Here is a 26,815-nt window from a genome sequence, read left to right on the forward strand (position 1 = left end):
TGGCATCAGTGGGGAGGGGGTTCTGCTGAGGAGCAGTGGTTGGTTACTCGGCTGGTGACGAAAGCTCGGAGGCGTCTCCAGGAGGTGGGGGCGTTCCTAGGAGGACTCAGGCAAACCTATCCCTAAAATGGCCGCCATCAGAGTTTTTACAGATTACTCAGAAATACGTGAATGTGCCAAGGCAACACTTCAGGCATGTTTTTAATGAGGGAGTGACAGAATAACATGATGGAAAGCTTGAAAAAGTCAATTTTGCAGAATACCCCCCCTTTAAAACCTCCTTATTATCCGGCTCTTCACAAAGTAGAAGCTCCATTGACTTGAATTTGATTTTCATTATTTTCTGATAGAGGAACCTCTGAGAAAAATAAGTCAAGGAATCGCTCATGAAGTTAACGTGAGTCCAGCTTACCCAGAGCTTCACCTCCATTCCTCCAACTGCACCTTCAGCTCAGTAGCTAGGCTAGGCTACTAGCCTTGCTGCTGCTAGCCGAGCCAAATGAGCCAAGTTTTGGGAACAATTTCCCTGTCTGTGCTTATTTTCCCGATAATGACCAGCGTTCTACACACTATCTCTTACATAACAACGATGTGACCATAGTTTTATCAGATTTATCACAAAGCTTTTAGATTTGGGTAAAGCCGAACAGGAGAAAATGCACTCGGTCAGAGCTTACATTTTTATGACCAAGAGCATGAAACATTGAATGTAGAGATTGTTAAATTTTCGATACTTTTATGTTTCCGATCCCTGTCTGGTATCGTTTATCGGCCCCCAGGCCCCGCCCCCCCCGAGGCCCCGCCCCCACTGAAGACACAGTTTTAAAGGGGGGGTATTATGCAAAATGGACTTTTTCAAGCTTTCCATCATGTTATTATGTCACTCCCTCATTAAAAACATGGCTGAAGTGTTGCCTTGGCACATTCACGTATTTCTGAGTAATCTGTAAAAACTCTGATGGCGGCCATTTTAGGGATAGGTTTGCCTGAGTCCTCCTAGGAACGCCCCCACCTCCTGGAGACGCCTCCGAGCTTTCGTCACCAGCCGAGTAACCAACCCTGAAAAAACTGTCCACGTTTTTTTGCCTCGCTGTAATCGATGTCAAATTGTCTATTTCTATTTTGTGTTTAATCAAAATCACTATTTCGAAGGCAAATCCAAGAGCTGTTTTTTCAATAAGGGAGGGAGGGGCGGGTCCTCATCGCAGGAGCACATGGGCTCTGTTAACTAGTAAACAATATTGAAAATTCCAGCCGCGTCGTATGTCCGCGGGTTTTCCGGGTTTTGTGAAAGTGTCGGAAAGGGTCAGAGGTTCTTAACCTCTTAACTCCCGCCTGAACCGAGAGGATCCTTTTCCTCACGTCATCACATTTGTTTTCCATCATTTTTTTGTTGGGTATTCAACTCATTTTGTAACTTTTTTGTCATTTTTTTGTTATTTTTTGTCACATTTTTGTCACATTTTTGTTTGTTTTTCGTCAATTTTTTGTCAATTTCTTGTGACATTTTTGCCACTTTTTCATCAATTTCTCGTCACTTTTTTCATTGTTTTTGCCTCAGTTTTGTTGCTATTTTCTCACCTTTTTTCCTGAAGCTTTTGCACTGGGGTAAAGCCAAACTGGAGAAAATGCTCTCGGTTCAGGTGGGAGTTAAGGGGTTAAAGAGACAGAGGCCTATTTCAAGACATTCACTACAGCCATTTTGAGAGAGACATTTTATACAAGGCAGTTATTCTAATTTACTGCATTTACAGACCAACAGAAGGTTTGTCATCATTATAGTGTGATATAGTCTGGTGCTATGGGACTGAAAAAAGCACAATACCCCCTCTATAAAGATAAAAACCTCACATTTGATTGATTTGTACAGTCTTTCTAATTCCTGCCAACTGGGTTTCTCAGATTTAGTTACTCCACTGGTTTCCCTCTTCCGAAAGTCGTGCGTAGCATTCCAGCGTTTCAGGGGCAGAGTCTAATCCCGTAATACGTCTGAGGGAGGCTCGGGTCAGAAACACGGCGACCGGAGGAGGTTTGGACGCCATTCAGGACGGCAGATCTACGAGCCGTCCCAGAGAGTCCAGAGTCTGAGCGAGGGGTGTGTGTGTGTGTGCAGGTCTCACTGGACATCACTGGACATCACTGGACATCACCGGACATCACCGGACATCACTGGACATCACAGCCCTGCTATGGTCCCGGTATAAACCTGCGCTGAAGTGACCGACGTCTGAAGATGGGCTTTTCCGAGCTGCTGGACGAGGTGAGAAGAAGGCGGGCGGGTGGGGGGGGGGGGGGCGTGAGGGTACTACTAATGGGTTTTTGTTTTCCTGTGACTCGGGTTTAGGAGCTGGGAACTTCCACCTGGCACCGAAACTAAACTGTCCCCCAAAGATTTGTGTGGGGCTTTTCACAGGACACGGGACGCCCGGTTTCCTTCACTTTGAATAAGAGCCAGTTCATCTCCGGTGGGGAACAGCTCCACCTGGTGGCCGCGCGTCAGCCCTTTGGGACTTCTTCACTCGCTTAACCCCTTAACCCCCGCCTGAACCGAGCACGTGTGAAAATAGTGACAGAACTGAGACAAAAACAATGATGGAAATGTGACAAAAAAGTGACGAAAAATTGATGGAAAAAGTGGCAAAAGTGTCACAAAAAATGACAAATAATGACAAAAATGTGATTAAAAAAACACACACAAAAAAGTGATAAAAATTTGACCAAAAAAATCCAAAATTTGAGTTGAACACCCAACAAAAAAATGTGATAAAAAAATTGACAAAAAAAAGAAATGTGATAAAGACACGTGACAAAAAATGACAAGAATTTGATAAAAAATTGACGAAAAAATACAGAAATGTGATTAAAAAAAATTACAATATGACAAAAAAATGACAAATGTGATAAATGACAAATTTGTTAAAAAATTTTACCAAAAAAATACAAAAATTTGACAAAATGAGTTGAACACCCAACAAAATGTGATAAAAAAATTGACAAATTACAAAAATGTGATAAAAAATACAAAAAAATATAAAAAAAAAACGACAAAAAATTGATAAAAAATGGACGAAAAAAATACAGAAATGTGATAAAAATTTGACAAAATTAGCTGAACACCCAACAAAAAAATGTGATAAATTGACCAAAAAAATGACAAAAATTTGATAAATTTACAAAAACATTTAAAAAAAATGTGTTGAAAAAAATTTGGGTTAAAAAATGTACGAAAAAAATACAGAAATGTGACAAAAAAAATTACAAAAATGTGATAAAAATTTGACAAACAAAATACAAAAAATTGACAATGAGTTGAGCACCCAACAAAATGTGATAAAAAAAATTGACCAAAAAAATTACAAAAATGTGATAACAAAAAATACAAAAATGTGACACAAAAATGACAGAAATGTGATAAAAAATGGACAAAAAAATGACAAATGTGATTAAAAAAAATTACAAAAATTTGATAAAAATTTGACAAAAAAAAATACTAAAATGGAAAAAAAATGTGACGTGAGGAAAAAGATCCTCTCGGTTCAGGCGGGAGTTAAGAGGTTAAAGGAACAGGCCACTGAGATCTGTTCTTACCTGAGCTTAGACGAGTTGATCCGTACCTGTCTGGTCTTTGTGCTCGTGGAAGAGCCCGGTCTCTTCTAACTTCACCCCCGTCTGGAGCTACAGGAACACACTGGGAGAGGCCGAATGCTAACAACATCTTTGGTCTTTTATGTGACTGAGCTCAACTCGTCTAAGCTCAGGTAAGAACAGATCTCAGTGTAACCGTGGCCTGTTCCTTTAACCCCCACCAGGTCGGCTTTACTCAAAGCTTCTTGACTGCAGCTTACAGACTATAGGCCAGTGTAACACCTGATTTGAAAGCTAAGGCCACAAGCTTAGGCTACAAAACGGATCAAATATTTTCCCTCCCATTGTTGCTGTGTCGTCGTCGCCTTTTGTAGCGGAGTTTTGTGGCGTTTTTGTGCCGTTTTCATCCTTGTTTACGTCTTGTTTTCTTCGCTATTTGACTCTGTGCCCGAGAGCTAACGGTCACTTCCTGTTTCGATCCAGCACACCAAAATAGAAGCACCATCTTATTCATTAGACAAAACACTTAATGTGTGTATTTAATCAGCTCAGCAGGTTCTTGACATTACAAGAGTTTAGTCAATGAGTCGAGCTGTGCTTTTATTTTGGCGGGCTGGATCGAAACAGGAAGTCACGTCTTGGGCGGTCTTGTTTTGATCCTTTTTTCGAGAAGCTTTTAGATTTGGGTCAAACCGAAGGGGAGAAAATGTGGGGGTTAAAGAACAGGCCAACGTTTTCCCACACTGAGATCTGTTCTTACCTGAGCTTAGACGAGTTGATCCGTACCTGTCTGGTCTTTGTGTGTGCGCTCAGTCACGCAGAAAGACCAAAGATGTTAGTATTTGGCCTCTCCCAGTGTGTTCCTATGGCTCCAAATGGGGTGAAGTTAGAAGTGATCGAGCTCTTTCACAAAGACCAGACAGGTACGGATCAACTCGTCTAAGCTCAGGTAAGAACAGATCTCAGTCTGGAAGAACTGTGAACTATTCCTTTATTCCTTTAACCTCTTAACTCCCACCTAAACGGATCCCATTTTCTCCAGTTTGGCTTTACCCTAATCAAAAAGCTTCTTGGGGAAAAAAAGCACCAAAACGGCCACAAAAAATGAGAAGAAAACAAGGATGTAAACGCGACAAAAAATGACAAAAATGTGACAAAAAAGTGACAAAAATTCAACAAAAAAGTGACAAAAATTCAACAAAAATGTGACACAAATTCAACAAAAAAGTGACAAAAATTCAACAAAAAAATGACAAAAATTCAACAAAAAAGTGACAAAAATTCAACAAAAATGTGACAAAAAAAAAGAAGAAAAAAAAACATAAAAATGGTGACACAACACAGCAACAACGCAAGGAAAAAGATCTGTTTTGTGGGTCTTAGCTTTCAAATGAGGTGTGATTTGATTTGAATAAACCCATGAAGCTGAAAACACGATCAAAACAGTAAGAAAAGTTCTCTCAGGGCACGCTCACACCCAGCTCTAGTGCAGCTCTTCAGTTTTTAGTTTTGTCTGCCATTGAATGCAGAAAAAAGCCCATCTCACAAACCAGGCTCAGCGCAGACGTTCTTTGTTTCTGCTGCAGGGCTTGTTATTCGTCTCCCCTCGGCTTTAGACCTGCTGCGCCTCGGCCTCACGTGTAAACAAACAAACGACTCCCTGTGATGATGTAAGAGAGCGGCTCTGGTGTGAGTGTGAGTGAGTGACCCTTCAGCAGGTTCCACACCGGGGACCTCCACAAGACCACGATGTCCTGTCCTGGTCATTGTTGATCTGTGGCCAGGGTCAGGCTCTGTGGTAAGGGTCCGCTCGTCCTCCCCCCTCATGGCTGTGCCGGGTGTCTGCCCCTCCCTCCCTCGCTCGTCCTCCCCCCTCATGGCTGTGCCGGGTGTCTGCCCCTCTCTCCCTCGCTCGTCCTCCCTCCTCATGGCTGTGCCGGGTGTTGTCCCTCCCTCCCTCGCTCGTCCTCCCTCCTCATGGCTGTGCCGGGTGTCTGCCCCTCCCTCGCTCGTCCTCCCTCCTCATGGCTGTGCCGGGTGTTTTCCCACTCCCTCCCTCGCTCGTCCTCCCTCCTCATGGCTGTGCCGGGTGTCTGCCCCTCCCTCCCTCGCTCGTCCTCCCCCCTCATGGCTGTGCCGGGTGTTTGCCCCTCCCTCGCTCGTCCTCCCCCTCATGGCTGTGCCGGGTGTCTGCCCCTCCCTCCCTCGCTCGTCCTCCCCCTCATGGCTGTGCCGGGTGTTTGACCCTCCCTCGCTCGTCCTCCCCCTCATGGCTGTGCCGGGTGTCTGCCCCTCCCTCGCTCGTCCTCCCCCCTCATGGCTGTGCCGGGTGTTTGCCCCTCCCTCCCTCGCTCGTCCTCCCCCCTCATGGCTGTGCCGGGTGTCTGCCCCTCCCTCGCTCGTCCTCCCCCCTCATGGCTGTGCCGGGTGTCTGCAGGTGGGCGGTTTCGGCCGGTACCAGTGGATCCACGTGACCCTCATCAGTTTGCCGGGGCTGTTCATGGCCAGTCAGAATCTGCTCAACAACTTTGTGTCCGGGATCCCCAACCACTACTGCACCTTACCCGGGAACTACAGCACCTTACCCGGGAACTACAGCACCTTACCCGGGAACTACAGCCCGCCCAACGCCGCCCAGGTCAGTCACATGACCGCTCTGTATGACCCTGAACACGCGTGACCTCCTGCGCTCCCTCCGCAGGACCCGGAGCAGTGGCTGAAGGCGTTCATCCCTCTGGACGCGTCAGGAGCCAGGCTGGACCGCTGCCGGAGGTGCCCCGCCCCCCTCCCCCTGTCCCGGGTCAGAGTCTGTGTCCCGTATGTGCTTCTGGTTTACACGTATGTGCTTCTGGTTTGCAGGTATGTGGATCCTCAGTGGCACCTGCTCACGGCCAACGCCTCCATGAACTCCACGGAGGCGGCGACGGAGGGATGTGTGGACGGGTGGACGTTCGAGCGCACGGAGTTCATCGCCACCACCGTCTCTGAGGTCAGGACGGATTTCTGAGTAATCTGTAAAAACTCTGATGGCGGCCATTTTAGGGACAGGTTTGCCTGAGTCCTCCTAAGAACGCCCCCACCTCCTGGAGACGCCATGTCATTTTTTTGTCATTTTTTTGTCACATTTTTGTCACATTTTTGTCATTTTTTTATCACATTTTTGTCACATTTTTGTCATTTTTTTTGTCATTTTTTGGTCATTTTTTTAATCACATTTTTGTCATTTTTTTGTCACATTTTTGTCACATTTTTGTCATTTTTTGTCACATTTTTGTCATTTTTTGTCACATTTTTGTCATTTGTTGGTCATTTTTTTGTCAATTTCTTGAGACATTTTTGTGACATTTTTGCCACTTTTTCATCAATTTTTTGTCACTTTTTTGTCCCATTTTTTGTCATTTTTTTATCACATTTTTGTCATTTTTTGTCACATTTTTTTATCACATTTTTGTCACATTTTTGTCATTTTTTTAATCACATTTTTGTCATTTTTTTGTCACATTTTTGTCATTTTTTTGTCACATTTTTGTCATTTTTTTGTCACATTTTTGTCATTTTTTTGTCACATTTTTGTCATTTTTTTGTCACATTTTTGTCATTTTTTTGTCATTTTTTTGTCACATTTTTGTCATTTTTTGTCACATTTTTGTCATTTTTTTGTCATTTTTTTGTCACATTTTTGTCATTTTTTGTCACATTTTTGTCATTTGTTGGTCATTTTTTTTATCAATTTCTTGAGACATTTTTGTGACATTTTTGCCACTTTTTCATCAATTTTTTGTTACTTTTTTGTCCCATTTCCATCATTGTTTTCGTCTCAGCTTTTTCCCAGAAGCTTTTGGACTGGGGTAAAGCCAAACTGGAGAAAATGTGCTTGGTTCAGGCGGAAGTTAAGAGGTTAAAGAGACAGAGGCCTATTTCAAGACATTCACTACAGCCATTTTGAGAGAGACATTTTATACAAGGCAGTTATTCTAATTTACTGCATTTACAGACCAACAGAAGGTTTGTCATCATTGTAGTGTGATATAGACTGGTGCTGTGTGGTTGAAAAAAGCAGAATACTCCCTCTTTAATAACTAATCGTGTTGACTCACAATGGACCCCAGCATCACGCAGCAACATGGAACAATATCTGAAACCGTGTAATGATTTGTGTCATTGACCATAACACGCGGGAACATGGCGTGACGGAGCGTGACAGAACCCGACGGGACGGAACGGTTCAAAACATCGAATTACATCTCAATTCCTATTGCCCCAGAAGCACGGGAAGGGAAGTGTGGGTCATTCCTGCTGAGACCGCTGCCTCTCTGACCCAGCTCTGGATAAACAGTAGAAAACTGATGGACCAAAATGAGAACGTTTGGCAGCAAAGACGAAACTTCCTCAGTAAACACAATGATAGACTTGACTCACTTTTATAAAGTTTGGCTTGTGCAGAATCTTATTCCATATTTTTCATTAAATGTGCAACTGTTAATCAAGAGTGGTTGCGCATGGGGGTGGGGCCGAGGGGGGGATGCGTGCAGTGGCTTATGGGATGGCACATAGCTCCTAATCACTGGTTCGTTAGCACCAGAGGTCCCTATGCTAAAGTGGCTATGATAGTTAGCACCAGAGGTCCCTATGCTAAAGTGGCCATGACAGTTAGCATCAGAGGTCCCTATGCTAAAGTGGCTATGATAGTTAGCACCAGAGGTCCCTATGCTAAAGTGGCTATGATAGTTAGCACCAGAAGTCCCTATGCTAAAGTGGCCATGACAGTTAGCATCAGAGGTCCCTATGCTAAAGTGACTATGATAGTTAGCATCAGAGGTCCCTATGCTAAAGTGGCCATGACAGTTAGCATCAGAGGTCCCTATGCTAAAGTGGCTATGATAGTTAGCACCAGAGGTCCCTATGCTAAAGTGGCCATGACAGTTAGCATCAGAGGTCCCTATGCTAAAGTGGCCATGACAGTTAGCATCAGAGGTCCCTATGCTAAAGTGGCTATGATAGTTAGCACCAGAGGTCCCTATGCTAAAGTGGCCATGACAGTTAGCATCAGAGGTCCCTATGCTAAAGTGGCTATGATAGTTAGCACCAGAGGTCCCTATGCTAAAGTGGCTATGATAGTTAGCACCAGAAGTCCCTATGCTAAAGTGGCCATGACAGTTAGCATCAGAGGTCCCTATGCTAAAGTGACTATGATAGTTAGCATCAGAGGTCCCTATGCTAAAGTGGCCATGACAGTTAGCATCAGAGGTCCCTATGCTAAAGTGGCTATGATAGTTAGCACCAGAGGTCCCTATGCTAAAGTGGCTATAATAGTTAGCACCAGAGGTCCCTATGCTAAAGTGGCTATGATAGTTAGCACCAGAAGTCCCTATGCTAAAGTGGCCATGATAGTTAGCATCAGAGGTCCCTATGCTAAAGTGGCTGTGATAGTTAGCACCAGAGGTCCCTATGCTAATGTGGCTATGATAGTTAGCACCAGAGGTCCCTATGCTAAAGTGGCTATGATAGTTAGCACCAGAGGTCCCTATGCTAAAGTGGCTATGATAGTTAGCATCAGTGGTCCCTATGCTAATGTGGCTATGATAGTTAGCACCAGAGGTCCCTATGCTAAAGTGGCTATAATAGTTAGCATCAGTGGTCCCTATGCTAATGTGGCTATGATAGTTAGCATTGAGGCTCCTCCCCTAACTCCTTCCTAACTGACAGCCGAATTCGGAGGCTTCTTATCATGGCGGACGCACATCCGGACCAATCTGCTCGTTTCGGATTTGGCATCAGACGACCTCAGGTTCAAAGCTATAACGCGGCCTCCTTTGTACCTTGCAGTTCGGCCTGGTCTGCTCCTGGAAGCCGATGAAGCAGATGATCCAGACAATCTACATGGGAGGCGTCCTCACAGGAGCCATCATCTATGGAGGACTGTCCGACAAGTGAGTGCAACATGGAGTCAGAGTGAGGGCGTGTCCGCACTCGTCACGGTCAGAGTGAGGGCCTGTCCACACTCATCAGGGTCAGAGTGAGGGCCTGTCCACACTCGTCAGGGTCAGAGAGTGAGGGTGTGTCCGCACTCGTCATGGTCAGGGAGTGAGGGCGTGTCCGCACTCGTCACGGTCAGGGAGTGAGGGCGTGTCCTCACTCGTCATGGTCAGAGTGAGGGCGTGTCCTCACTCGTCATGGTCAGAGAGTGAGGGTGTGTCCGCACTCTTCAGGGTCAGAGAGTGAGGGCGTGTCCGCACTCGTCATGGTCAGGGAGTGAGGGCCTGTCCGCACTCGTCATGCTGCTCTGATTGCTTCACCAGTATTTGACCTTCTGATGTAAACGTTGTAGGTTTGGGCGGCGGTCCATCCTAATATGGTCGTACCTGCAGTTGGCCATCCTGGGCTGCAGCTCCGCCCTCTCTCCGTCTTACTCCGCCTACTGCATCTTCAGGTTCCTCAGCGGGATGGCGGTGTCGGGCATCATCATCAACGGCGTCTCGCTCAGTAAGTAAAGGAAACATCCATGACTGTGGCCCAATGTTCTCAAACAAAAGTGTCACTTTAAAAGTTTGTGGAGTTTGAAGGTCAGATTCACGAAGACAAATCACTTCTTTACCCTCGTGTCGCCTTCGCGGGTCATTTAGACCCGCTGTCATGTTCTGGGCATTTGGATGCAAGGTGACACAAGGGGGCGCCCTTCAACCTTCTCAGTGTAAATGTGAGTTGACTTTCTTCAGAGTGAGACTTTAGGTCAGACATGAGTGACAGTAACATGACGCTAAATACAGTGAGCTCTTTGTTTCCAGTAAAAAGGCTGAGGCCTCATTGCTCTTCAGGCACAGACTGAGAAGTGAAGAAGGAAGTCATGGAGCTTCTGCTTTAGACAGAACTTCAGACTTCTGCTGCAGGAAAGAGTCATATCATATTCTGAAACTCAAATCTGTAGTAAAAACATAATATATGGAAAATTATTATTACAACTACAAAAAAACATATTTGAAAACCCTGTATCTAATCCAAAAACCCAAACAAACCCTTGTCATCTGTATCTGCTGTAGGTCATGTTTGTCCCAGTTCCTCTGAGTCGTGGTGGGTCCTGGTGGACCATGACAGATGTGGACAGGACTGTGGTAGATCTACTTTCACTTTGGAGAAAATAGTTACTATAGAAACTGTTGAAGAAATGAACCTCACGAGCTTCTTCTGTAACATCTGTCCACATCAGTCCTGCTGCACCACGACTCAGAGGAACCGGGACAAACATGACTTTACAGCAGATACAGATGACCTGGGTTTGTTTGGGGTTTTTGATTAGATACATGATTTTCAAATATTTTTCTTTTTGTAATAATAATTTTCCATATATTATGTTTTTACTACATATTTGAGTTTCAGAATCTGATATGACTCTTAAAGGCAGCAGAGTCTGAAGTTCTGTCTAAAGCAGAAGCTCCATGACTTCCTTCTTCACTTCTCAGTCTGTGACTGAAGAGCAATGAGGCCTCAGCCTTTTTACTGCAAACAAAGAGCTCATGTATTTAGCCTCATGTTACTGTCACTCATGTCTGACCTAAAGTCTCACTCTGAAGAAAGTCAACTCACATTTACACTGAGAAGGTTGAAGGGCGCCCCCTTGTGTCACCTTGCCTCCAAATGCCCGGAACATGACAGCAACACGAGGTGCCTTTTATGTAAACGGTTTCTATGACTTTCAGCAGCTGCACAGGTGGTTGGCTCAGTACCTTCACCTCCTCCTGTGATGCTTCAGGTTCTTTAGGGTTTCTGGTTGGTTTTCATAACAGAATGTCTACGTTACCATGGATACGGTTCAATCAGGAGTGTAAACCTACAAAAAAAGATTGTGTTTTAATATTTTTTGTTGGAGACTTTTGCTCATAATTTCAGAACCATAAGAGACGTTTAACCTCTTAACTCCCACCTGAACGGATCCCATTTTCTCCAGTTTGGCTTTACCCAAAATCAACAAGCTTCTTGGGGAAAAAAGCACCAAAACAGCCACAAAAAATGAGAAGAAAACAAGGATGTAAACGCAACAGATGTGACTAAAACTCAACCGAAAAATGTAACAAAAAATGACAAATTCATCAAAAATGTGACAAAACAACAAAAATTCAACAGAAGTGACCAAAATGAAAAACAAAACAAAAAAAACACACAAAATAAGGTGACACAACGCGAGGAGGGTCTTAGCTTTCAAATGAGGTGTTACACAGGCGTTTAGCCAAAGAGGACAGAATGCATTTGGTTCAGGCGGGTGGTAAGAGCTTAATTGTTTCTAAATCCGATTTTTGTCTTTCAAACAAGCTCCTTCTGAACCTGAACACCACCTCTCACATCTCTCAGCTGTTGCATAAACTCGTTTCTAGCTCTGACTCTCCTCGAATGTTCACTTGAGTTAATCTCTTAACTCCCGCCTGAATCGAGGATCATCAGATTTTTTTTTCATCATTTTTCTTTTGGGGTCTTCAACTAATTTTTGTCACATTTGTCATTTTTTCGTAATTTTTTCATCCGTTTTTTTGTAATTTTTTTGTCACATTTTTGTCAATTTCTTGTGACATTTTTGTGACATTTTTGCCACTTTTTCATCAATTCTTTGTCACTTTTTTGTCACATTTCCATCATTGTTTTCGTCTCAGTTTTGTTGCTATTTTCACACCTTTTTTCCAGAAGCTTTTGGATTGGGGTAAAGCCAAACTGGAGAGAATGTGCTCGGTTCAGGTGGGAGTTAAGGGGTTAAATAGAAGCTCGTCTCAGCCTGAGTTCATAGCGAGACAGGGCGGTTTGCTAACGCGAACACTGCGCACGTGCTCTGTAAACATCACATTAGTGAAATTAAAACATTGTAGATCTAAGGAGCCAAAGGTTTACTCTGGCGTTTTAAATGAAATCCCAAATATGAGCGTTTGGATCCAGCTGTAGAAAGTGGTTAACCGTGTGTGTGTGTGTGTGTGTGTGCGTGTGTGTGTGTGTGTGTGTGTGTGTGTGTGTGTGCTCGCTCCGTGTCCCGCAGAGGTGGAGTGGATCCCCACCCCCCAGCGCACACTGGTCGGGACGCTGTCGTCGTTCTTCTTCACCTTCGGTCAGCTGATCCTGGCCGGCCTGGCCTTCTGGCTGAGGGACTGGAGGAAGCTGCAGGTGGTGGTGTGTCTGCCTCAGTTCATCGCCTTCGCCTACAGCTGGTGAGCTCGTCTTCCTCGCTCTCCTCTTTTCCTCACCTGTGGCTAAAGCTGAGCTCGCGCTTTAAAGGGGGGTATTATGCCAAATGGACTTTTTCAAGCTTTACATCATGTTATCATGTCATTCCCTCACTAAAAACATGCCTGAAGTGTTGCCATGGCACATTCACGTATTTCTGAGTAATCTGTAAAAACTCTGATGGCGGCCATTTTAGGGATAGGTTTGCCTGAGTCCTCCTAGGAACGCCCCCACCTCCTGGAGACGCCTCCGAGCTTTCGTCACCAGCCGAGTAACCAACCACTGCTCCTCAGCAGAACCCCCTCCCCACTGATGCCACAGACAGCGTGTGGAGGGGGCGTGTCTAAAGGCTCAGAGGTTCTTAAAGAGACAGAGGCCTATTTCAAGACATTCACTACAGCCATTTTGAGAGAGACATTTTATACAAGGCAGTTATTCTAATTTACTGCATTTACAGACCAACAGAAGGTTTGTCATCATTGTAGTGAGATATAGACTGGAGCTAAAAGCAGAATACCCCCTGTTTAATGTTTCTGAGTTTTTAAATGGTCAAAATCAGTCCAAGGACGGCTGAGAAACATCCTGTTAAAGTCTTCAATCCAGAACCAGGCTGTTTAAATGAACACGTGATAAAAGGAGATTAAGAACCCGCGTGTTTCAAAACGTAAAAACAATGTTGTCGTTGAAAATTGACTTGAAACCAATATATTTAGGCATTTGCTTCTTCACATAAGGTTAGTGTCCGTCCAGAGAGGAGAGAGTTCATAAAACACTCATTATCTCACTGATTTTGATCAAACTAGCCTCAGTTTAGCTCAGATTTCTCAGGAACTGAGACACGTACAATTAAACTGTTTCCACCTACGGAGAGCTGAGAGTCTCGGCTTTCAAACGAGCCACAGCTATAACACAGAATATGCTACGGTGCTACAGATATCATGAGAAATGGTGGAGCTGAGATGTTTCCTTTAGTCCTTCCTTTAGCCCATAAGGAGCTGAGATGTTTCTTTAGTCTCTCCTTTAGCCCATAAGGAGCTGAGATGTTTCTTTAGTCTCTCCTTTAGCCCATAAGGAGCTGAGATGTTTCTTTAGTCCCTCCTTTAGCCCATAAGGAGCTGAGATGTTCCTTTAGTCCCTCCTTTAGCCCATAAGGAGCTGAGATGTTCCTTTAGTCCCTCCTTTAGCCCATAAGGAGCTGAGATGTTTCTTTAGTCCCTCCTTTAGCCCATAAGGAGCTGAGATGTTTCTTTAGTCCCTCCTTTAGCCCATAAGGAGCTGAGATGTTTCTTTAGTCCCTCCATAAGGAGCTGAGATGTTTCTTTAGTCCCTCCTTTAGCCCATGAGGAGCTGAGATGTTTCTTTAGTCCCTCCTTTAGCCCATAAGGAGCTGAGATGTTTCTTTAGTCCCTCCATAAGGAGCTGAGATGTTTCTTTAGTCCCTCCTTTAGCCCATGAGGAGCTGAGATGTTTCTTTAGTCCCTCCTTTAGCCCATAAGGAGCTGAGATGTTTCTTTAGTCCCTCCTTTAGCCCATGAGGAGCTGAGATGTTTCCTTCATGTTGTTGGCTCAGGTGGTACTGCGAGTCGGCGCGGTGGCTGCTCCTCAAGAACCGCTCAGAAGACGCTCTGAAGGCCCTGCAGCGCGTGGGGAGGATCAACGGCAAACACGAGGCCATGGAGAAGCTCACGGTGGAGGTACTGCTCGGTTCCTCAGCTGAAAAACCGTGTCCATGACTGTGAAACGTGATTATCTGTGTGGTCCAGGTGCTGCATTCCCACATGAAGAAGGAGATGGAGTCTCAGAAGTCCACGCACACGGCGGTGGACCTGGTGCGAACCAGAGCCATGCGGCGGATCTCCGTGTGCCTCGTGGTGGTCTGGTGAGGGGGCGGGGCTTGGGGGGGTTTAGGGGCGGGGCTGTGAGTATGTACACGACTGACCACTCGCTCCATGTGTCCACCCGGCAGGTTCTCCACCTCCTTCGCCTACTACGGCATCGTCATGGACATGCAGAAGTTTGGGGTGAGGAGAAACGTCAACCTCTGAACTCCCACCGGAACCTGCTTTCTCCAAATCCTCCAAATCTGAACGCTTCTACAAAACAGTGATAAAAAAGTGACAAAAATGACAAAAGGGCAACAAAAAATTCCAAAAATCCAGCTGATAAAATTCAAAAAATCCAGCAAAAAAAGACAAAAATCCAGAAAAAAGAAGAGACAAAAATCCAGCAAAAAATGCCAAATATCCAGCAAAAAAATGCCAAAATCCAGCAAAAAATGACAAAAATCCAGCAAAAAAATGACAAAAATCCAGCAAAAAAATGACCAAAATCCAGCAAAAAAATGCAAAAAATCCAGCAAAAAATGACAAAAATCCAGCAAAAAAAAAGAGACAAAAATCCAGCAAAAAATGCCAAAAATCCAGCAAAAAATACCAAAAATCCAGCAAAAAAAATGACAAAAATCCAGCAAAAAAATGACAAAAATCCAGCAAAAAAATGACAAAAATCCAGCTAAAAATGACCAAAATCCAGCAAAAAAATGCAAAAAATCCAGCAAAAAATGACAAAAATCCAGCAAAAAAATGGCAAAAAATCCAGCAAAAAATACCAAAAATCCAAAAAAAAGTGACAAAAATCCAGCATAAAAAAGACAAAAATCCAGCAAAAAATGACAAAAAAATGACAAAAATCCAAAAAAAAGTGACAAAAATCCAGCATAAAAAAGACAAAAATCCAGCAAAAAAATGATAAAAATCCAGCAAAAAAAAATGACAAAAATCCAGCAGAAAAAAGTAAAGTGACAAAAACACAAGGGAAATAAAAAGTGACGACAATGGCAAAGAGGAGAGAATGCATTTGGTTTTGGCGGGTGGTTAAGGGTTCAAGGGGAGCTAGAAATGAGTCACGTGTCGCTTTAACCTCTCCTCCCCCTCCTCCTCCTCCTCCTCCTCCTCCTCCTCCTCCTCCTCCTCCGCAGGTGAGCATCTACCTGATCCAGATCATCTTCGGCGCGGTGGACTTCCCGTCGAAGCTGCTGGCTCTGGGCATGCTCAGTGTGCTGGGCAGGAGGGTCACTCAGGCCATGTGTCTGTTCATGGCCGGGTCAGTGGTTTTCGCCAACATCCTGGTCCCCACAGGTGAGTGACGAGACTGAGAGGACGCCTTTAAAGGGGCTGGATGCAAGTTGACTATTTTATACTCACTACTGCCACCTCAGGTCAAATGTGTAACTGCAGGTTCTGTATTAAAGGGATATTTCAGGATTTTTCACATTTCTGGAGATATTTTCTTTGTAATTCATGCAGTTCTTATATTTGAAGAGTTTCGTGGCGCTAGGCTAATGCTAGGCTAGTGCATGTCTATGGTATCAGCTAGCCTGCATTAAAAACAGTGTGACCCGCTCCACAGAGCACCTGAGGCAAATCACTTATTACACCAGACTGACCATATAAACGTCTGTGTGGATAGAGTCATTTTTGGAATATAACTGACATGAGTGATCAAGGCCGTGGGAACCCAGGGTGCTGAGGGCGCTGCAGCACCCCCTGCTGGATAGCTTGTGAACTGCAGGCAATATTAACCCCTTAACTCCCACCTGAACCGAGCACATTTTCTTCTCCAGCTTTACCCCAATCCAAAAGCTTCTGGAAAAAAGGTGTGAAAATAGCGACAAAACTGAGACGAAAACAATAATGGAAATGTGAAAGACGTGAGAAAACATTGACGAAAAAGTGACACAAAATGTACAAAAAATGACAAAAATTTGAAGAAAAATTTGACGAAAAATTGCAGGAAAAATGACGAAAAAGTGATAAGAATTTGACATAAAAAAATGCGGATAATTTGACGAAAAAGTGACAAAAAATGTACAAAAAATGACAAAAATTGACAAAAATTGGACAAAAAAGTGAGAAAAAATTGACGATAAAATGCAAATAATTTGACGAAAAATTTACGAAAAATTTACAAAAAATTTACAAAAAATTTACAAAAAATTTACAAAAAATTTACAAAAAATTTACAAAAATGGACAAAAATTGGACAAAAAAGTGATAAGATTTGACAAAAAAATGCGAATAATTTGACGCAAAAGTGACAAAAAAGTCACGAAAATTTGACAAAAATGAGACGACTGCCCAACAATAAAAGTGATGAAAAAAATCAATTTAGTTTTGTAGGTCTTTCATATGAGGCGTTACACTGGCCTACAGGATTTGGGTAAAGCTGAACTGGAGAAAATGCTCTCGGTTCAGGCGGGAGTTAAGAGGTTAATAAACAGGATTTATGCACAGAAAAAGTATTTTGGGGGTAAATTTTGTCCCTCAGCGCCCCCTAACTAAAACATCTTCCCACGGCTCTGTCAGTGATCGCATTTTAAGAGAGTACCCGCCTGTGTGAATGTAAGAGAGCACCCGCCTGTGTGAATGTAAGAGAGTACCCGCCTGTGTGAATGTAAGAGAGCACCCGCCTGTGTGAATGTAAGAGAGCACCCGCCTGTGTGAATGTGAGAGAGTACCCTCCTGTGTTTCAGAGATGCAGACGCTGAGGACGGCTCTGGCCTGTATCGGGAAAGGCTTCATCTCAGCCTCCTTCACGACCGTCTACCTGTACACCGGAGAGCTGTACCCCACCGTCATCAGGTACTCCCCCCACCGTCATCAGGTACTCCCCCCCCCCCCACCGTCATCAGGTACTCCCCCCACCGTCATCAGGTACTCCCCACACCCCCACCGTCATCAGGTACTCCCCACACCCCCACCGTCATCAGGAGCAGGAGCAGAACATCTAAAAGAGTCCCAGATAAGCCGTGTTGCACATGTTAAGCGAGGGGAACCCGAAGTGTGGCCCTCAGACCAGTTTTTGGGGGCCCTCATCATCCTTATTGACTTGGCCCACATCACCAGAGATGGTTCTTCTTATTGCAAGTTTAACCCCTTAACTCCCACCTGAACCGAGCACATTTTCTCCAGTTTGGCTTTACCCCAATCCAAAAGCTTCTGGAAAAAAGCTGTGAAAATAGCAACAAAACTGAGACTCCTTCCGAAACCATCAGATTGCTAAGAGCTCTTACACCAAACCGGATGTGCGTCAGCGTCCGCCATGGCAAGTTGCTTCCGAATTGGTCTGTCAGGAAGTAGTTTGGAAAAGGAGCCTTGATGCTAACTATCATAGCAACTTTAGCATAGGGACCTCTGATGCTAACTATCATAGCCACTTTAGCATAAGGCGTTAAAGAAGAAAAAACACGCACATCCAGTCTGAATAGTGTGCAGGACCAAAGTGGACTATAGAGCTGAAAAAGAAAAAAGTCCGCACAACTAAGTAGCTCCCAGAAAAGTTATTTAATGACTTACATCATTAACTTACATTTAATGATGTAAGTCATCATTAAATAACTTTTCTGGGAGCTACTTAGTTGTGCGGACTTTTTTCTTTTTCAGCACTTTAGCATAGGGACCTCTGATGCTAACTATCATAGCCACTTTAGCATAGGGACCTCTGATGCTAACTATCATGGCCACTTTAGCATAGGGACCTCTGGTGCTAACTATTATAGTCACTTTAGCATAGGGACCTCTGGTGCTAACTATCATAGCCACTTTAGCATAGGGACCTCTGATGCTAACTATCATAGCTACTTTAGCATAGGGACCTCTGATGCTAACTATCATAGCCACTTTAGCATAGGGACCTCTGGTGCTAACTATCATAGCCACTTTAGCATAGGGACCTCTGATGCTAACTATCATAGCCACTTTAGCATAGGGACCTCTGATGCTAACTATCATAGCCACTTTAGCATAGGGACCTCTGATGCTAACTAACCGGTGATTAGGAGCTATGTGCCGTCCCATAAGCCACTGCGCCAAATCCCCCCACCCCCCTCGCCCCCACCCTCGAGTGATTCATGCACAACCACTGTTGATTGACAGGAGCACATTTAATAATAAAAATAATAATAATTAAAAAATAAGATTCTGCACAAGTCAAACTTTATAAAGTGATAAATCCATGTTGTCGTCCCCACAGCTCAGTCACATGTCAGTGTTAAAGAGGAAACTCAGGAAACAGATTAAATGCTTTTGTTTTCATTTAGTAGAAACTTAATCCACATGGATCATTTGCATAATAAATAAATAAAATAAGACTAAAGTGAAATGTTTGGATCATTTGGATTTATTTTTCTCCTTAAATGTCTTTGTTTGGACACTATGTTGTTGTTGGACACTAGGGGGCGACATGCACTTTTGTTTGGCCTGCACTCCACCAATAACTTTAAAGAAGAAGAAAAACAGCTGTTGGTGATGTCACTTCCCTTTCCCCTGTTTAAGACGGATTGTTCAAAATGCAGCTGAAGCTCTAGTTCCCGAACTGCACAGATCTAACAGTCGACCCCATGAAAGGTTAAGGAGTTAGTTTCTGGTGTTAGAGCTTAGAGGCGACAATTTGATGGTTTCAGACGCAGCCTGAGACGAAAACAATGATGGAAATGTGACAAAAAAGTGAGAAAAATTTGACAAAAGTGACAAAAAATGTATGCAAAAATGTCACAAAAATGACAAAAGAAATGACAAAAAATTGTCAAAAAAATGACAAAAAATTACCCAAAAAAATGACTTACAAAAATGAGTTGAATACCCAACAAAAAAATGATGGGAAAAAAATCTGACGTGAGGAAAAAGATCCTCTCGGTTCAGGCGGGAGTTAAGAGGTTAATAATTTCACACAATTAAAACCTCTCACAATGAAATGAAAGGGATTGTGGTTCTAAATGAAGGTGTGAGGGACGGTTTGAACATCTTGTATCCAGTTGAATGGCTGCAGTGAGCTCGGATCTGTGCCCCCCCCCCCCAGGCTAAACACTTAACCCTTTAGGCGCCACAAAAAAAAGGCCTCACTCGGCTGCCTGAACTACAAAGGCCAAAGGGATGATGGGAAATGAAGTGCGGACTGAGATGTTTGGATCTGGATTTTGATTTGATCAGAGTCGTGTCGCCCTGAGGCTCCGCAGCAAAAACAAAAACTGGTCTGGAATCCGTGTGAGGCAAACGTCATCTTAAACACACATTACTTTGAACCTAAAAGTGGATTCGTTTTTCAGTTTTCAATAAAATCACTGGTCACATTTTTGCAACTACGGTTCATACATTCATTTTGTTTGAAGTCATATTTCAAACAAATCTTGCCCAAATTCTCATCATGCAGTAATGAGTTGCAAAAATGGTGTGAACTAAGTAGATTGTAACGGACCAAGTAAAAGGCAGGGACAAAGGTGTTTAAAAAAAAGGAAATTTACTTAATTTAATGCTCAAAAAATGAATGAACAAAGGCTTACAAAAATAAGTCAAAACTTACAAAAATTTGGGCCCAACTTAACAGTAACTGAACTCAAAACCAGCTGACTGCAACAAAGGACCACGGCGCTTTAAATAGGGGTGGAGTAAACCATATAATCATCATTAGAGGGAGATATAACACAAAGAAACACAAAATACTAAACTTAGCACAAAAAAAAATGTCTAGATTTTATTTCCTAAAATAAGATTTTTTTTTCTCAAGAAAACTTTCTCGGCAAAACATTATTACTTTTTAGGGAAAAATAAGAACTTATTTCTTAAAGTAAGACATTTTTTACTTGCTTAGAATCCACTTTTTGCAGTGCAGCCGGTGTTTCCTTACCTGGTTTATCTGTTCTCAGCCTTATCTCAGCCTCATGTCCATTGTTTTACCTTGAGAGGAGGGTGGGGAGAGGATCTGTGTGAGGGAATGTTTTTAAATCTGTAAAGCACTTACATGTTCATGTTGTTACATGAAATGCGCTACATAAATAAGGATTGATTTGTCCTTAGAGTCACACAGCACCAGTCTATATCACACTACAATGATGACAAACCTTCTGTTGATCTGTAAATGCAGTAAATTAGAATAACTGTCTGTGGCATCAGTGGGGAGGGGGTTCTGCTGAGGAGCAGTGGTTGGTTACTCGGCTGGTGACGACAGCTCGGAGGCGTCTCCAGGAGGTGGGGGCGTTCCTAGGAGGACTCAGGCAAACCTATCCCTAAAATGGCCGCCATCAGAGTTTTTACAGATTACTCAGAAATACGCCTGAAGTGTTGCCTTGGCACATTCACGTGTTTTTAATGAGGGAGTGACATAATAACATGATTTAAAGCTTGAAAAAGGCCATTTTGTGTGGCAACCACCACACAAAATGGTGGTGGTAGAGGCATCCACCACATGGATGAAAGAAGGTCCGGTCACTCCTGGTCACTCCCGGTCACTCCTGGTCTTCACCGTGAGGGTCTCGGGTTGTGAGGCTGACCTGTTGTGTTGTGTTCACAGACAGACCGGGATGGGGCTGGTGTCCACCATGGCCCGTGTGGGGAGCATGGCGGCTCCGGCCGTGTTGATCCTGGACGAGGTCAGTCATTTCACTAAACTCGATACTCTCTCTGTCGGTCGCCACTTTCTCCTCCACGCAGATCACGTTTGTGTCACGTGACCTGCGGCGAGGAGGAAGTGATGTGTAATTATGTTAGCATTAGCCTCAATAATGCAAATTATGAACCATCCAGATGTTTCAGATGTTTCAACCCATGGCCACATTTGGGTCAAAGCCTCGTCAGAAATAATGAATGAATGAACAGGGATTTTACTGTAGAAACTAATGAATGTATAAAAGTGTAAACGCCAACTCAGATTCAGTCAAATTTCTGCTTTTTGTGGCTCGATTCACATCCAACGGCCTCCATCGTGTCTTCCATCTCAGGGGTAGGCAACATCCGGCCCTCCGCCATCAAACTCTGGCCCTCGAGATGATTTTGAGAAATATTATGACCCAAATCATAGATCAAATTCCTGTTAAAGGACTCTAGAAATGTTAAAAATACTGTCAATTCCTTAAAATGTCTCAGCAGAGCACCCTTAGGCCATAATCCTAAAGGAATACTCTAAGAATACAAAGAAATGACTTAAATCTACTTGAATGGTCTGGCCTTAAAGCAGATAAAACCTATTCTTGCCAATGGAACAAGCACAAGTTTTTTCTTAATTCAGATTATTTTGTATAATTTCAAGTGAAAAATTAAAAAAAATTACAGTAAAAGTTAATTTGTCTGATTTCCAGTTGGATTTCTGTTTGTTCCATTGGCATTGCTGTTTTTATCTGATCTTAGATCAGTTCAAACAGACTCAAATTTAGCATAAAAAAAACTTTATTCAAGCGATTTTAAGTCATTTATCTTTTACGATGGACATTTTTCCAGACATGATGTACACACTGGCTTATGTAGAAAGTGATGATTTACTAATTGCTTTAATTGGAGGGTCCGGCCCTTGGTCTTTTGACGATGAAGAAACCCGGCCCTGCACCGAGCACACCTGCCGACCCCTGTTCTATCTTATCATCCATCTCGTCTTCCGTCTCGTCTTCTGTCTTCCATCGTGTCTTCCATCTTGTTTCTGATGAACACCAGGCGTCCCTCTCATTCGTACGGGGCCTCATTCATTCATTCATTCATTCATGACTGAGTGATCTGTGATGTTCCTGCAGGTTCTGCCGGCGCTGCCCAGCCTGGTCTACGGCGGCGCCGCCATCATCGCCACCGGATTCGCCTGTTTTCTCCCCGAGACGCTGAACATCAATCTGCCCGACACCATCGACGACGTGGAGGAAAAATGGTGCGAACACACGACCTTTCACAAACACACGACCTTTCACCAACACACGACCTTTCACAAACACACCACCTTTCACAAACACACCACCTTTCACAAACACACCACCTTTCACAAACACACGACCTTTCACGAACACACGACCTTTCACGAACACACGACCTTTCACGAACACACGACCTTTCACAAACACACCACCTTTCACAAACACACCACCTTTCACCAACACACCACCTTTCACCAACACACGACCTTTCACCAACACACCACCTTTCACCAACACACGACCTTTCACCAACACACGACCTTTCACCAACACACGACCTTTCACCAACACACGACCTTTCACCAACACACGACCTTTCACCAACACACGACCTTTCACAAACACACCACCTTTCACCAACACACGACCTTTCACCAACACACGACCTTTCACCAACACACGACCTTTCACCAACACACGACCTTTCACAAACACACCACCTTTCACCTTTCACGAAACGCCGGCCTCACAGAGGAACATCTGGCTCACACAGATTCTCCTTCAGATCAGGGTTCAGGCAGAAACAAGTCAGATCTAAAGCTTTTTAATGTCCTGTAGTTAAACTTCCTGTCCTCAAGTCTGTCCTTCCCCCTCGCCCCCTTCTGAAACACTGGAAAAAATTAAGAAACCTGCTCATTAATATTCATGATGTCGCTAAAGTCAGGCTCATTAACAAAACTTTATTATTTCTGTTTTATTCCTTGTCTGCTCAAAAGTCCAACCTGGTAACACTTTACATTACGGGCCGGTGAGTCCTTGGTACTTACAGAGGTAATTCTAGATACTTATGGTGATACAGTGATACTTATCACTGTAAGTACCGCTGTAAGTACCTAATTCTAGGTACTTCCGGTGATACTTAATTCTAGGTACTTATAAGTACCTAGAATTAAGTATCACCGGAAGTACCACCGTATACGGCGGTACTTCCGGTGATACTTATGGTGGTACTTACAGTGATACTTACAATGGTACTTATGGTGGTACTACTAGTACCACATTTACTACAATGGTTCTTATGGTGGTACTACTAGTACCACATTTACTACCTATGAACAAAATGCCGGTGTTTTACATAAGTGGTTCCTCGGTGGATTGACTTTGGGACCCACCATTACCCTATAGGATGACAAGCTGCGACCCAAATAAAACATATATCATAATCACTATGCCCAAGTGGGATGTTCTCGCTGGACATTTAAAAAAAAAAATTGACACTATTTCTCTCATTTTTAGACTACTTTAACAGGAATTTGATCCCTTATTTCCATAATGATGTTTCTCAGACTCATCTTGAGGGCCAGAGGTTCAGTCCTGGGGGGCCGGCAAAGCATATTTTTTGTAATCAACACTTTTGTGGTTCTGAACGACTTTCCTTTGGTTGTAAGTGATGTTGAAAGACCCTGATGGTAAGTGAAAGTGTCTGAGCCTCTGTCTGGTCTCCACAGGTCCGGTCAAGGCCCCGCCCACAAGAGGCCCAAAGAAGGTATGTCCTTGAATGACATCACTCCGGTAGTGGGCGTGTCCAAGGAGCTGCAGCCTTTAAAGGAGACGAAGGAGCTGAAGGGGGAGGAGCTTGTGGAGGTGGAGCTGAAGGAGGTGGAGCTGAAGGAGGTGGAGAAGGCCGGCCTGGACGCACTTTGACAGAAGCAGATCGTTTGTAATAATTAGCAAAGCGCTGATCTTTTAGAGTGAATTCACTTTTAAATCGTTTTGTTTTTAATATATTTTAGCTCAGAGGTATTTTTATGAAGTTCAGACCAAAGACAGTTCTGAATAAAAACCTTTTATTAACACTGATGTTTGTTTGTTCTTTGGCTTCACACATTTCTACTGGAGTCTGAGCAGCTGAGATGCCCCGCCCACCTCATTAAAATATCATACCTTACACAGACTTTAAAGGAGCTTTACCTGATTTTACTTCTAGAAATGGATGCTGTGTTTTCAATGTAGTAAAGGAGGTCAAATCTATTTCATTCCAATTCTAAATCAATTTTATGAACTTTCACAATGTGCTGATGATAAACGTGTCTGTGAAGGATATGGAGGAAAGTTGTGAATGACTTTGAACAAACTGAACATTTTAATTTAGTGGCTTCTCCTTCATTGCTTGCAATAAAAAAGAAAAATCAGGTACAGGCAGGGCTGGACTGGCAGGAAAAATCGGCCCGGGACTTTTGGGTCAAGACCGGCCCTCTAAAAAAGAAAACTGTCGTATTCAATAGTCGAGGTGATGAGCAGAACAATGAGCGCTTGGTTTGAACTAAAACAGTATAAGCGACGAATCGAGGACAATAGTTGCATTTTGTTTCTGCTGAATTCAAGCTCACGCCTCAGAGACTCAACACTTTAATCTTTTCATTTATAACTGATCAACTGTAGATGAGGATGAAACAGTAAAACTCACCACAGAGTTCAGGAGGTGAGGAGTGAGAACAGAAATCCCAAAAAGGCCAAACATTGTAAATCCTTTCAATGGAAACTAGAAGATTTACAAACTGCACTTAGGACGAGGGGCAAGACGGAGTCACCTGACAACTCCCAGCATGCACTTCTTTGCAAACATTTGTCTAAAATGTACAAAAAATAGCGGTCTGAGGTTCTGTGGGTCCTGGAGGGAGCTACAACAAACTATTTCCTCTTATATTCACAATGTGAGGGGCATGAGTGTGATGTCCCAGAGGCCCATTGCTCATTATAGAGATTATCTGTGAACCATAACTCAAGAAAGCGCCACCAGAGGGGAATAAAAGGTGTCACATCCCTCTAGTGGAGGAGTTGTGTAATTGCATAAATGTAATGATAGAGATTCTGATGGCTTTTCCCGTTAATTGTGGGCCGGTGTTAAGGTATAACGGGTCTTATCTCGGTCTGACCGGCCCAAAAGTACGTCGGCCCACCGGGAAATCTCCCGAATCTCCCGATTGCCGGTCCAGCCCTGGGTACAGGGCCTTTAACCTCTCGACCCCCACCTGAGCCGAGCACATTCTCTCCAGTTTGGCTTTACCCAAACGTACGAGCTTCCTGAAAACTGTAAAAAAATAAATTTAAAAAAAAGCGACAAAAACAAGGATGAAAATTCAACAAACAAGTGATAAAGCAACGACAAAAACAACACTGAAAACAGGACAAAAAACATGAAAAAAAAGACATGAAAAAAACTTTTTTTTAAAACATGAAAAACATGGCAAATCCATCCATTTTCTTCCGCTTTATCCGGGGCCTGGTGTGGCCTCGGGGAGACATAGGCTGTTTTATGAATAACAGAGGCCAGGAAACAGTTTATGTGGAATAAGACTTTTTTAAAGTGAGTTCAAACTAATAAAGTTTTGCGAGAAAAGAAAAAAGAAACTATGCTGCAGTGCATCATGGGTAATTTCAGCTTTCCGAGGCAGCGGAGGATCCACAACTGTATCCTTCGTAAATGAGCCAAACGGAGGAGTCGAGCTGCGAGGGGGCGAGTGGTCCAGGTGAAATGGAACCACTTGGCGGCGCCGTGATGACGCGAATGACGTCCGAAGTGGTCGAGACGCCGAGGATCCTCGCAATTGGGAAACAGCCATAGTCCCACCAGCGTATCCTGGGTCTCCCACGAGGCCTTGTCCCAAAATGACATAACCAGTGTTAATTTTGACATTTTAATTTGATGAAAATGTAATTCAATTTTAGTCGACTAAACTGAAGACATTTTGTTGACTTTGCATTTATAATTTATTTATTTAAGCTCCTCGAGGCTCTTTCAGACGATCAGTGAAGATCTGGACATTTCAGTCAGTTTGTCTCATAAAAACCTTTTAATTTAGTTTTAGTCACAAAAATATCACTTTGACTAAAATATAATATAATTTTAGTCAATTAACACTGGACAGAACTCAAAACACGATCAGTTTTGTAAATCTTAGCTTTCAAACGAGGCGTTACTGTTCTGTCTAAAGGCTGTTAGATTTTAGATTTGGGCAAAGCTGAACTGGAGAAAAGTGCTCGGTTAAGGCGGGAGTAAGAGGTTCATTTATAGTAAGATAAAACCTGCAGAAAACAGAAAATCCCCTTTAATCTACACGACTGAAGAAGTGACGGCTGAGCGATATAAAAGTCCTTTATTAGTTATAAAACGAGGCAAGTCGAGAGAAAACTGGGTTGAAAACAGTCATGTTTGGAACTCAAGGCTCCTCAAGGCATGAGTCGCTTTAGGTCGTCGTCTGTACTGGGTTGTTTTGGCGTTTATTTCTCCCCTAATGAGGCTTCGTCAGTGGCTTCGACCCTGAGGCGGCAGACTGGATTTACACAGAGAGAAGTTCCACAGATTTG

General features: G+C 43.5%; 1 protein-coding gene across 1 annotated transcript; it reads left to right on the plus strand.

The window, feature by feature from the left end:
* Positions 1 to 2,184: 2,184 nt before the first annotated feature.
* oatx (organic anion transporter X) lies at positions 2,185 to 24,151 on the plus strand (the record flags this gene model as incomplete). The annotated part of the gene is made up of 15 exons (XM_079569550.1): positions 2,185 to 2,260; positions 6,023 to 6,223; positions 6,287 to 6,357; positions 6,445 to 6,574; positions 9,412 to 9,515; positions 9,914 to 10,068; positions 12,599 to 12,767; positions 14,354 to 14,477; positions 14,547 to 14,662; positions 14,750 to 14,804; positions 15,761 to 15,920; positions 17,315 to 17,423; positions 21,127 to 21,205; positions 22,337 to 22,464; positions 23,956 to 24,151. The coding sequence occupies exons 1-15, from the start codon at positions 2,234 to 2,236 to the stop codon at positions 24,149 to 24,151; spliced, it is 1,824 nt and encodes a 607-aa protein (XP_079425676.1). The 5' UTR covers positions 2,185 to 2,233.
* Positions 24,152 to 26,815: the final 2,664 nt, after the last annotated feature.

This window comes from Gobius niger, assembly GCF_951799975.1.
Source record: "Gobius niger genome assembly, chromosome: 13".
Classification (NCBI taxonomy): Eukaryota; Metazoa; Chordata; class Actinopteri; order Gobiiformes; family Gobiidae; genus Gobius; species Gobius niger.